At 46.1% G+C, this 12,679-nt stretch overlaps 1 protein-coding gene across 1 annotated transcript; it reads left to right on the forward strand.

The window, feature by feature from the left end:
- Positions 1 to 11,534, forward strand: Ppih (peptidylprolyl isomerase H). The gene is made up of 9 exons (XM_055610041.1): positions 1 to 87; positions 287 to 351; positions 576 to 599; positions 861 to 905; positions 2,308 to 2,350; positions 3,952 to 4,044; positions 9,156 to 9,243; positions 9,864 to 9,904; positions 10,577 to 11,534. Exons 1-9 carry the CDS (start codon positions 22 to 24, stop codon positions 10,643 to 10,645), a joined length of 534 nt encoding a protein of 177 aa, XP_055466016.1. The 5' UTR covers positions 1 to 21; the 3' UTR covers positions 10,646 to 11,534.
- The last annotated feature ends 1,145 nt before the right edge of the window (positions 11,535 to 12,679 follow it).

The following is a 12,679-nucleotide window of genomic DNA, read 5'->3' on the forward strand; positions in this document are numbered from 1 at the left end:
TTCTACTACCGGGTCAGAGCCATGGCGGTGGCAAATTCAAGTCCAGTCAACCCGGTGGTGTTTTTTGATGTCAGCATTGGCGGCCAGGTGAGGTGTGGGCGGCCTGGCGGGCTTGAGCGGGCCGGCAGGACTAGTGTAAAGGAGACAGCCGGGGGGTTGGCGGTGAGGAAGGGAGTTCCTTCTAGCTCTCCCAAGACAGGCTGGGCCAGGGCGGGCAGAGGTGGGAGCTTCTGAGCTGCGTGGACAGCGGTCGTGGGCTGAGCCTTGCGTCTACCGTCACTTGCAGGAAGTTGGTCGCATGAAGATCGAGTTGTTTGCAGACGTGGTGCCTAAGACGGCCGAGAACTTTAGGTAAGGAAAAGCTCCAGCTGAACCGGAGTAGCTGAACCCGAAGCCTGCGTCCATCCATTCACTGCCTTGGAGCCGAATAGCTGCCGGGTTTGACCGATCCCGTGTCAATATGTATTACTAGTCTGCGTGCCTGCATGCCCTGACATCCGACCGACATGCTAGCTGCAGTGTTTGTACTTCCCCTCCAGAGCATGGTAACTGAATCGCTCTTTCTTTCCTTTTAGGCAGTTCTGCACTGGAGAGTTCAGGTCAGTCACAGATGTGTTTGGCCCCTCCGCCTAATCCTTAAAGGCGCTCTGGAAGTTTGGTGAGGGTATTGGAGAACCATGGGCAGGTCTTGAGTGATGGAAGATGTTATCAATCCACAGGGGGTCACCTTGGATGTGTTCATTCTCTCTCTTCCCCCAACCAAATCTTTATGAGAGTCCTTTTAGTCTCCAGTGTGTCCTAAACGGGAAAGACCCATGATTATTTGTCATCATTCCAAGTCTCGTCCTTTTTGGTTACAGAAAAGATGGTGTTCCAATAGGATATAAAGGAAGCACCTTCCACAGGTAAGGTTTTTGACCAACTGGAAATGCAGTCCTTGCTTGGTATTTGTATAGGGAATCCTGTACAGAACCAGTGGGGGATTAAGTCTGTTGTTTAAAATGGCATGTTCAGGGCTAAGGCTGCAGCTTGGTGGTAGAGAATTTGCCTAGTGTGTATGAGGCCCTGGGTTCAATACTCAGCACCATGTAGCCTGTGCACGGTGCCTTAAATCATCCGTAACTCTTTGTAATACTGTATTGCAGAAACAATGACAAGGAATGCACTCTGTGTCTGTCCCCAGCCTTTATGTGGGTGCCAGGGATTAGAACTCAGGTCTAATCCTGAGGTCCAATCAGTGCTCAGCGTAGCAAGCACTTTACGCACTGAACTGTCTCACTGCCTCCAGGTTATGATTTTAGCAAAGGCTTTGGTGATAGTTACTGCTAGCTGTAACTAGCCTTGGCTGTCCTGGACTCACTTTGTAGGCCAGTCTGGTCTTCAATTCACAGAGATCCACTTGCCTGTGCCTCCCTGAGTGCTAGGATCACAGGCCTGCACCACCTACACCTGGCTTATAACTGTTACCTGTAACTATTACCTGCAAATAATAGTCATCTGTAGGAACTGGGCCTTCATGATCTCCTGGCTTTCTATTTACCTATTTTTGTTAGAATTTGACAGAAGTTGCTCCATTTTAACCTTGAAATTTTCCATGTCACCCTTATCGAGGGTATTAGAGCTACGGTCTTTAATCCTCCTAGCATTCATGTGAGGTAGAATGTGTTTTCCACATTCTTCATGGAAGGAACCTGAGGCTAAGAAAAGCGAAGGACTGTACCTGGGTATACTAGCTATATCATCAAGCCCATGTGTGTGTAGTAGTCCATTTCACATATATTTGCTATTATTCTTGTCCCCCCAAATGTGCATTAAGCCCTTGACATGTTTTTTTGTTTTTTGTTTTTTGCTTCAGTGAATATGTTGGTAATTCTTCCTGCCAAGTTTCAGCCCTTTCTGTTGTTCAAGTGCTAACTCATGCGCCCAAGATCAACTCGAGGGTGCCCCTGAGTTAAAAAGTGTTTTTGTTTGTTTGGCTGGTTGGTTTTGGCTTTGGTTTTTTGAGACAGAGCTTCTCTATGTAGCCCTGGCTTCCTGGAACTCACTCTGTAGACCAAGCTGGCCTCAAACTCACAGAGATCCACCTGCCTCTGCCTCCTGAGTGCTGGCTTTAAAGGTGTGTGCCACCACCACCCAGCTCTAAAAAGCTTTTTATGGTTAGTAATCCCTCAGTTCACTCACTCCAGGGATGAAACCTCATTCTGTAAGCCTCAGTGATAAATACTGTACTTCAGCATAAATGCTAATCTACCATTTCAGTGACCAAATCACTGAATCTTTTCTTAGGATTTTTTTTTCCTGTTTCAGGGTCATAAAGGATTTCATGATTCAAGGTGGAGATTTTGTTAATGTGAGTACTGCTTTTTTTTTTCTTCTTCTTCTTCTTCTTTTTCTTCTTCTTCTTCCTTCTTCTTCTTCTTCCTCCTCCTCCTCCTCCTCCTCCTCCTTCCTCCTCCTCCTCCTCCTCCTCCTCCTCCTCCTCCTCCTCCTCCTCCTCCTCCTCCTTCTTCTTCTTCTGTCTTGACATTTAAGAATGATAGCTAAGTCAGCGGAGTGAGCGTGGACATGAGATGTGCTGTAGAACTGCTGGCTACCACTGACTGTGTCATTACAACACGTATCAACACTCAACTTGAATCGTTAACTTTCACTGTCCAAGCCTTAGCCTTTGGGAATAGAAATTGGACTTTGCTAGCATACCTAGAGATGATCCAAGATGATCCAAACTCATTGTTCCCAGAAAACTTTGAAATTGGCTGGAATATTTTCCTCCCAAAAGGAAGTGAGCTGGTTGCTTATGGCCCCCGTTTTTCCTTCTGGTGTCACTGTCTAAAACTCTAGGGTTTTTTGTTTGTTTGTTTGATTGCTTTTCTGGGTCGTTTTTCCTCTTGAAAGCTGAGGTTTAATCACACGCTGGTTAGTAGTCAAGAGATCAGATGAGGAGAGGCAGATAGTTCAGAGAATGTTCACTCTGCTTGCTGAGGTAGCCCATGGGATCTGTCCTTCACTGCTGACCATGACTTTTTTGTGACCATGTTATTTGTGTCCCCATCCTAGCCTTGGAGTGTGTCCAATAAGCTAGAATTTTTCTTAAACCTTTTTTTTTTTTTTAACCCACTCACTTCTGTGCATGCTTTCTTTACTGTTAATATTGCTTAGTTGGTTGTGGTGCTAATTCCTTGTGTTTGAGAGATGTTCTTTCTCTTTAGACATAAATTTAGTTAGGTTCTTGTGAGTTTTTAAAAATCTTACTCCTATATAGGGTTGCAGTGGCAGGTTTTAGGCTGAATCCTGCTTTCACTTATGCTGTGTTTCAACTATGTGGTACTACTGGGAAATTTGGGGGACTGGGGAGATGGCTCAGCAGTTAAGAACACAGTTGACCCTTCCAGAAGACCCAGGTTTGATTCCCAGCCCCAGAGGCCAGAGGAAGACGTCAGCTGTTCCCTGTCTGTCACTGTCTCGCTGCCTTGAGACAAGCTTTTAGATGAAAAGCTGCATGGTTGCGTGAGATCAGCAGGCCGGTCAGCTCCCGGAATCTGGCCGTTTCCACCTCTTAATGCCGGCTACAGGCATAAACCGCCATGCTGGCTTTTCTTTACTCTTTTCTTTCTCTTTTTTTTTTTTGGGAGGTGGGGGGAGGCCTGAGGGGGTGTCCCAAAACAGGATTTCTCCATGTAGCCGTGGCTCTTCTGGACTTGCTTTGTAGACCTGGTCTTGAACTCACAGAGATCCACCTGCTGCCTCCCTGAGTGCTGGGATTACAGGCATGCACCACTGCGACCTGCTCTTTCTTTATCTTTTTCAATGTGTATGTGAAGGATTTCAACTCAGGTCCTCATGCCTGGATAGCAAGCAGTCTTACCCACTGAGCCATTCTCTCCAGTCCCATCGTCTGGTTTCCAGGGTGCCCAGAACTCCAGGCCACTAACATGTCTCTCTTCTGCTCAGGGTGATGGTACTGGAGTCGCCAGTATTTACCGGGGTCCATTTGCAGATGAAAATTTTAAACTCAGACACTCGGCTCCAGGCCTGCTTTCCATGGTAAGTGAGGTTCAGGTTCAATTTCCCAGCACCCACAGGCCAGCTTGCAACTGTCCATAACTCGAGTTCCAGGTGTTCTGGCATCCTCACACAGACATACGCGCAAGCAAAACACCAATGTATGTAAAATAAAAATAAATAATAAACAATTAAAAAACAACAACCAAAAAGATTCGGGGTTAGATTAATGGCTGGTTTTCAGTGCCTTGTTGAGGCCCAGCCCGGCTCTTGGAATCCATCCTCACCTGCACCTAGCCTCTCCTCCTTCCTTAGTCTACTTTGATTTTTTTTTTTTTTTTTTGGGTGGGGTCTAGAAGCTGTAGAAGCAAAACTGAGCTCTGACCTGTGTTGTTGCCTTTATTCGTGTGAGAATGTTTGCTTGGGCTTGTAGCCTCAGTGTTCGGGGGGTTCTAAGACTGCTACTCAACTGCTTGCTACCCTGGTTGCCAAATTCACGCACTGCAGTAGCTACAGGCCGGCCATTCCCTTGCTTTTCTCTCTCACCTGCTCATGATTTCCATTCCCGCATCTTGATGTCTCTCCCCCATTTCTAATCCCTCCTCAGACCTCTTCATACCTTATCTTACCCACCTCAGCTCATTGCTCTCCCATTTCACCTTGCTCACCCTCACCCTTCCTTTCTCTTACTCCCTTTTGTCCCTCACTTCCCACCCCCACTACCAATCCCTCCACCGCCCCACTGTTCACCTCCTTGGTGCCAGCATTTACATGTATGTTCTCTCTCCTTGTGTATTCTGCCCTCATCTTCTCAAACGTTTATAAAATGAAAATTTATTCACAACTGCTCCATGCAGGTCTCAGGGTAAAGCATAAGGACACAGACACAGTCCATGCCATTGTGACATGTATTGTCTAACAACAAATGCACACACAGGTAACTAGTCCAGTGTAGTGTAGTTTGTGGCATCACTGCAGTAAGTGTGCACAAAAGGACCCTAATGGCCTGCAGAAGTTAAGGTGGTTTCTGCTAGAAATGAGAGTAGCCTTCCTAGAGGGAAAGAATGGCCTGAGTCTTTTTGGGAATTCTGTGCCATAAGAGGAAAGCATTTCAGGCCTAGTGGACAGGCGGTGCAAAATGCAAGATCACACAGAAGCACAGTGGCATGGTCAGGGACAGGGCAGGTCATGTTTGCTTTGCTTGACTCTCTTCTGTTTTTGGTGTGCTGCAGATTAAATCCAGGGTCTTGAACATACTAGGCCCTATCCTAGCCCTTTGCTTTATTTTATTTATTTGTTTGTTTATTTTTTTGTTTTTTCAGCACAGGGTTTCTCTTTGTAACCTTGGTATTTTAGACTTGCTTTAGACCAGGCTGGCCTTGAACTCACAGAGATCTGTCTGCCTCCGCCTCCCTGAGTGCTGGGATTACAGGTGTGCATCACCGAGCCCAGCTCCCTTTGCAATTCTTTATTTATTCTTTTTGTTTTGAGACAGGATCTGACCATGTAACCCTGACTGACCTGATGAGGCTGGCTTCAAACTCAAGTAGATCTACCTGCCTCTATGGCTCGAGCACCACCACACCCAGCTTATTTATTCTTATTGTGAGTGTTTGTGGGTTTGTGGTGTTGTGGGTGTATATTCCCAGTGTGCTGGTGTGAGAAGGTCAGAGGACAACTTGTAGAAGTCAGTTCTCTCCTGTCTGCCTTATGTGAATTTTAGATGTTGAACTTAGGTTGTTAGGCTTGCGGGGCAATCCCCTTTACCCTCTGAGCCCTCAGGACAGTCCCTCAGCCCTCCTTTTACTTTTTACTTTGAAGCAGGATCCCACTCCATTGTGTCAAATGGCCTTGAAGTTAGCCGGACAAGGTGGTGCACGCCTGTAATCCCAGCAGAGGCAGGTGGACCTCTGTGAGTTCAAGGCCAGCCTGGTCTACAAAGTCCAGGACAGCCAAGGCTACACAGAGAAAGCCTGTCTCAAAAAACAAAAACAAAACAACAGCAAGAACAAAAAGAACAAACAAAGTAGCTGGGCTTACATGCCTGCCTCACCAGAGCCATCTGTAGCATAGTTGTCTTTTCTTCCCTCTTTTTGTGAGTTCCTCAAAGACAGAGATAGATTGCTTGATCTCAAGGCCCCCCTAACTCCCACAGAAAGATGGAGAGCAATGAGAGAATAGTAATCAGAATGACATCCAAAAGTTACTGGGCACTTACAGCACCTTACCTGCCTTAATTCGTCTTAATACGGAACCTCCCTTTGAGATAAGGAGCAAACTGAAGCACAGGCAGATTGTATCAGCAAACTAAGATCATACAGTCACTGGGGCAGTTCTGGGGTTCAAGCTGAGTCATCTACTGCAGGGCTGTTCATAGGCTGAGCATACGCTGCACCACCAGGAAGGAGAATAAAGACGTCTGTGAGGACAGAGGATATTTATGCCACAAAAATGTGCTGTATTACTGTTACTGTGTCTGTTTGCTAGCTCATGATTCTGTAAGCCACAGAATAGAGATAGATGGATTGAAGGCCCTGAGAATTGTGTCTCATTCCAGAGCATGAGTCTACTGTAGCTGGATTATGGGGGTCAAGAGGGAGTCCTTCACTTTTCATACATGAAATGTTCAGGAACATATGTAGAAATATCATGGTTTTTGTTTTGAGATGTGATCTCACTGTGTAGCCCTGACTGACTTGGAAGCTGCATAGATTAAGCTGATTTCAGCTTTTCTCCATCCTCCTGCTTCTGTCTCCAGAATGGTTAGATTACTAGCGTGTGTGAGATCCTAAATTCAGTTCTCATCATGGTTACAGGAAGAACAAAGGGATTTCAAAAGTGTAGTATAAAATCCCAGATTAGAGGCAAATCCACATGTTTACCAGTGCTTCATGCTTGAACATAGAACTGGACATTTCAGATCCATTACACATCTAATTAGGGCTAGTGGCCCATTCAGTGCTAGTCCTGCTCTTGGTGATTCTGTAAAGTCTGTCCCCTCACACCCCCAGGTTGGCATTGAAGTCTCTGCAGTAATTTCTATGAAACCCATTTCCTCGCTGCAGGATAACATTGAATTTGTGGCTCTCTTCCCTTGGTCGCTGTTCTGGGATTACAGGCATGGATTAAGGCAGAGCTTTGGGAACTCAGTTTAAGTTTTAAGTGTGAAAGTGGATTTAGCAAAAGGCAATAATGATTACAGCCTGTTCTTTTATTCTACATTATTGAATACATTGGTGTGAAAGTTATTTTGAAGCTGGCATGGTGCACATACTTGATTTCTGTGCTGAGGCAAAAGGATCTTAAGCTGAGGGTAGTTCTGTCTCAGGACTGGGGATATAGTCAGTGGTAGTGTTGCCTAGTGTGTATTAGGTACCACAAAAAGCCCAGGCTGGCATCAAACTTGTGGAGATCCCTCCTGAGTTTTAGGATTACAAGAATGAGTTACCATGCCAGCCTGGGCCACAGAAAAGGGACCCTATTTGGAGGTATAGGGAGAGGACAAAACAAAATGAAACTGCCTCTGAGCAAACAGTTTCTAGGGAGGAAAGTGAAAGAGATGTGGCTACAGAGTTTCAGATTCTCCGCAGGGCAGGGCAAGGGCGGGCTGGGTTGGAACAGTGCCCCAGCAGGTTGCAGGAAGCCCTTGGTTGCTCTCCAGCACTGTGTAAACTAAGCATGGTACACCTCTATAATCCCAGCACTTAGGAGGCCGAGACAAGGGGAACAGAGCATCAAGCCCAGCCTAAGCTACATAGTGAGGTCCCGGACAGTTTGGGTATGTGAGACCCTGTTTCAGCCCCCTCCCCTATCAAAAAAAAAAAATCAGCAATGAAAATTTGGAGCCAGGTGCGGTGGTACATGTCTGCAATCCCAGCATTCTATGAGGCAGAGGCAGGCTGAGCTCTGTGAGTTTAAGACCAGCCTGGTCTACAAAGTGAGTCCAGGACAGTCAAGGTTCCCAGAGAAACCTGCTCTTAACAAACAAACAAAACAAAAAAAGGTATAGGACAGTGCAGGGACTAGAAAGATTGCTCAATGGGTACGATCACTTCTGTTCTTGCAGAGGACCCAAGTTTGATTCCCAGCACCCAGATTAGGTGGCTAACAACTGTTCCTGAGGATCCTTCCTGAATGTGGTACACATAAAGTTACCACAGGCATACACATATTCAAGAAAATAAATTTTACAACATTGCAAAACCACTCCTGACAGCTGATTCCATAAGCAATGTTTCTTGTTAGCTAGTAACTAATTTGTAAATATAGTCCAGTTGTAACTAATTTGCAACTAAATTCAAGTCCTATAAGGAGGGCAAGGGGTTGTGTAAAAGATAGCTCAGCAAGTAACAGCAAGGGATAAAGATACCTGCTGCACACACCTGAGAACCTGAGTTCAATCCTGGCCCATGTCAAGGCTGAAGTAAAGAACTAAGTCCACAAAGCTCTTCTGTGACCTCACACATTATGTGCGTGCGTGTACACGCACAGATACAATTTTAAACATTTAAAAGAGCTGGATGGTGGTAGTGGTGCACCCCTTCAATCCTTGCACTTGGGAGGCAGAGGCAGGTGGATCTCTGAGTACAAGACCAGCCTGGTCTACAGCTCATGTTCCAGGACAGAAAAAACCCTGTCTCAAAATACAGAAAAAGAAAAAAGGGGAAGGGGAATCGTTTGAGAAAAGTCAGAGAACGAGCTAGAGAGATGAAAGGATCTAATAGCAGAGAATAAACAAGAATAAAAGATAGATAGATAGATAGATAGATAGATAGATAGATAGATAGGCAGGCAGACAGATAACTAAAAACTTAACTAGCTCTTGTGTTGTCTGGTTTTAAATGAACACTCATTCCCATTACAAGCCTCACCCTGGGGCTCCATGGGTAAAGGTGCTTACCACCCATTCTGATGGCCTGAGTTCAATCCCTGGGGCCTGTGTGAATGAAGGAGAGACCCGACTCCTACACAACCTGACACCAAGAAGACTGCATTGATTGCAGAACTTATTCTGTTCATGCCTGTGTCCTTGTCTAGGCCTGGGCTCAAAATAGGTGCTTAGTTAGGTTGCAGTTAGAGCTGCAGATTTTGTGGGAAATCTTGCCCTAATATGGCCAGATAAACTTACTGCAGGTGTATTTGGTTTCTATCAGGCCAACAGTGGTCCCAGTACAAATGGCTGCCAGTTCTTTATCACGTGCTCTAAGTGTGATTGGCTGGATGGGAAGCATGTGGTGTTTGGTAAGTCTTCCTCCCAGCCCATTGACCCAGTCAGATGACTGTCTTGGGCCTGCCCCAGGATCCAGTCTCCACACTCACTAAATGTGCTCAGCTGCCATAGCTGCTCTAGGCTAGGGCAGATGGACATGAGGGGCCATGGGGGAGGCAAGAGTATTCCAGTAAATACACATGAAATAAATAATAAATGCCCCAGCTTCCTGATGCAACTTCATGAGTTGGGCTAGATGGGGAAGGGGGCTTTCCTTTTCTGAGGATGGGGGGGGAAGGTGAGGCGAGGGCCAGGGAAGATGGGACTGGGATGGGAGGAGGGATGGGGCTACAAGGATGTAAAGTGAATATATATATATATGTGAAAGAAGATATATTTATATATGTATGAAAAAGAGAGAAAGAAAAAGAAAAAGAAATGCCCCAGAGGCAGCATGGAGGAGTAGGGTTTTAAAGTCACTCAGACCCAAGCCTGTACCCTAGCTCCCTTTGTTTATTCCCTGGCTTTCCTCACTGGACCTCAGTTTCCCTACACCGTAAGGGGGTCTGCTGAGATGCTGAGAATAAGTGCAGGAGCTGGAAAGTACTGCTAGCCCCGCAGAGAAAGCCTTGACTTAATGTTCTTCCTGCAGGGAAAATCATTGATGGACTCCTAGTGATGAGAAAGATTGAGGTAGGTCTGGCTGGGGTACCCTCGTAGCCTCTCTGGTCAGGTGCCTTTTGCCTGTTAATGAGGAGTGAGGGAAGGGTAAATGGCTCCAGTTTACTAGATACACCTGTTACTGTCGCAGTTCTAGGCCCCATTCAGTAACCCACCCAGTACCTACTGGGGTTTGCCCTTTGATCCTGATGCCCACTTAATAAAATTCCACTTCTTGGCATTACATTCAGAAGCCTTCATGAGCTGCACCGCACCTGCCCCTCCATGACCCCTCTGTCACTGCCTCCTCTGGACCAGTGGCATCAAGCCCCTGGCTCTTCTCTAAGGAGGTCATACAGGTGCGCACCTCCTGCTCTTTCCTGCCCCAAGCCTGGGCTCCAACCCTCTCTCTACCTGAAGAGTTACTTCTTTGGGGTCTTACCCACTATTCCTGGCCCAGTTCAGATGCCCCCTCTCCTGTGAGGACTCCTCAGTAAGCGGGGTCCCTGGTCAGAGCTCCTGACCGTTGTTCCGCTGTGGGTCTGTGGCCACATGGTGTTCCTTTTCTCTTTCATCTGTTATAGTTTACCATCTGTCAGGACACAGACCTCACATCAGTCTGGTCTCGGGCCCTTCCATAGGGGATAAAAGGTTCCTTGAGGCACCGAGGAAGACCATCTCATGTTCTTGTGATTTGTTTTCTAGAATGTTCCAACAGGCCCCAACAATAAGCCCAAACTGCCAGTGGTAATCTCACAGTGTGGGGAAATGTAATCTAGACCAAGACTGAGCCAGGTGAGTGTTCTCTTCTTCATGGGGAAGGAATCATGGCTTGAGGGAGACTTTCCACTCAAGGATGTGCATTGAGTCCTCTCTGCATGTGAGCCTGGAGCAAGCTCTCCTTCAGAGTATGTTTTCTCAGCTTTCTGTCAGGAGACAGTGTCAACCTTAGGGTCACAGTGAGGAGCAGAAAGGATGGACCCTAGAAATACTCCCTTTTCTGCTGCCTCATACAGTGTCACCCTGAAAAGGACCTGTCTTTCAAGTGACTGGAGTCAAGCACTGGGACCAACCTGAGGAGGCAGGAGACATGTGCCATGCTGTCCTCAGAACTGACAATGGTGTCGCACCTTGGAAGTGTGGGCCTCACATGTAGCTTTCACAGGCGCCTTTCCTCCCAATACCTGCCACTGGCTGCTCTGCACTGGGGCATTCTGAAAAAGAATTTAGAGGCAGGCACTCCCAGGAGGGAAGTCATGTTCTCAGAGGTGAATGCTAGTAATGCAAGTGACTTGGCGTTACAGCACGCTAGGGGGAATGGGTCAGACAGTCCACCTCTGTGAGAGGTCACGGTTTTTCCTTTGTCTTTTAAATTTGTTTTTCAACCTTACAAAAAAGTTGGGAAAATGTTGATTAATTGTCTGCAACTTCAGGACAAGGGTCACCAGTACTTGACATTTGCAGTGGCTGTGCTGTCTCCTCTCTTTATTCCCATGCCACATTCACTCCTCTTCCTCTCCTTCCTGCCCTTATAGCTTCTTGTTCTCATTCTAAAATTGCAGACCTTGACACTTCATCCTAAGCACTTCAGGGAGGAGCCCCTAAAAATGAGAATATCCTAAATAAACATAATATTTGTAATACATTGTACATATTCAAATTTGCCAGTTGTCTCTAACGTAACTTTTAAGTTACGCAAATTTGTAGTTCTGGGAGTTAAACCAAGCTTGGAGTAGTAAGGCAAGTACACTACTACTGAGCTGCACCCTCAGGCCCACTGTTATGGACAAGGACACACACACATGTTGGCATACTTTAGTCCCAGCTACTTCAAAAGCAGTAGAGGGGGCTGGAGAGGTGGCCCAGCCGTCAAGAACTCTCTCCTCCAGCACCTGCATGGCGGCTCACAACTGTCTGTAATGCCAATTCTAAGGGATCTGACACCTTTACACTAATGCACACAAAATTAAGAAAAGAAAAAAAAAAGGCAGAAGATCACCTGAGAAGGTTTAGAGAACAGCCTGAGAAAAACAGAACAAAACTTTCACCAAAGTCCTCAAATTTCCTGTCCTGATTTTTGTTTTTTTAATCTGAGTGTTTTCTGTGCATGTATGTTTGTATAACACTTGTATGCCTGGTGTCCACAGAGGCCAGCAGAGGACATAGATCCCCTGAAGTGGAGTGAAGTGGTTGTGAGCCACCATGTGGTTGCTGGGAGTTGAACCTGGGTCCTCTGTAAGAGCGGCAAATGCTCTTAATCACTGAGCTCTCTCTCCAGCCCCTGGTTGTTATTTTAATTACACAAGTAACACAGTACAATTTTCACGTGAAAACTTCAACACCAAAGTGATAAGGTAGACACTGCTCTTCCCTCCTGGAAGCATTCCGTTGTCAGGCTGAGGTGTGTCCACTTTTTCTTTGTCAATCTAATTTTTGGGGAAGATTGTTTTTTTCTTAAATGACATCATCCTATAGTATTTTTCTGTCTTTTTTCTCTCTCTCTTTTGAGTTGCGTATGTGTATGTGTGGGTCTGTATGCATGGGTGTAGCTCCCTAGAGCTTGTTTGTTATAGGAGTTGTGAGCTCCTAAGTGTGAGTGCTGGGTCCCCTGTAAGAGTGGTAAGGCCACCTTAACCACAGAGCCATCTTTTCCAGCCCCTTGAGGTACTTTTGTTTGTTTTGTCTCTTCATATTTGACATTGTGTCTTGAAAACTTTTCCTTTTTAGTTCATATAATACTAACTTATGTTAAACAACAACAAAAAAAAACCCTAGGCTTGTGAGGTGGCTCCTTCCATAAAAGTGCTT

This window comes from Psammomys obesus, unplaced genomic scaffold (assembly GCF_907164565.1).
Source record: "Psammomys obesus unplaced genomic scaffold, mPsaObe1.curated_primary_1811, whole genome shotgun sequence".
Classification (NCBI taxonomy): Eukaryota; Metazoa; Chordata; class Mammalia; order Rodentia; family Muridae; genus Psammomys; species Psammomys obesus.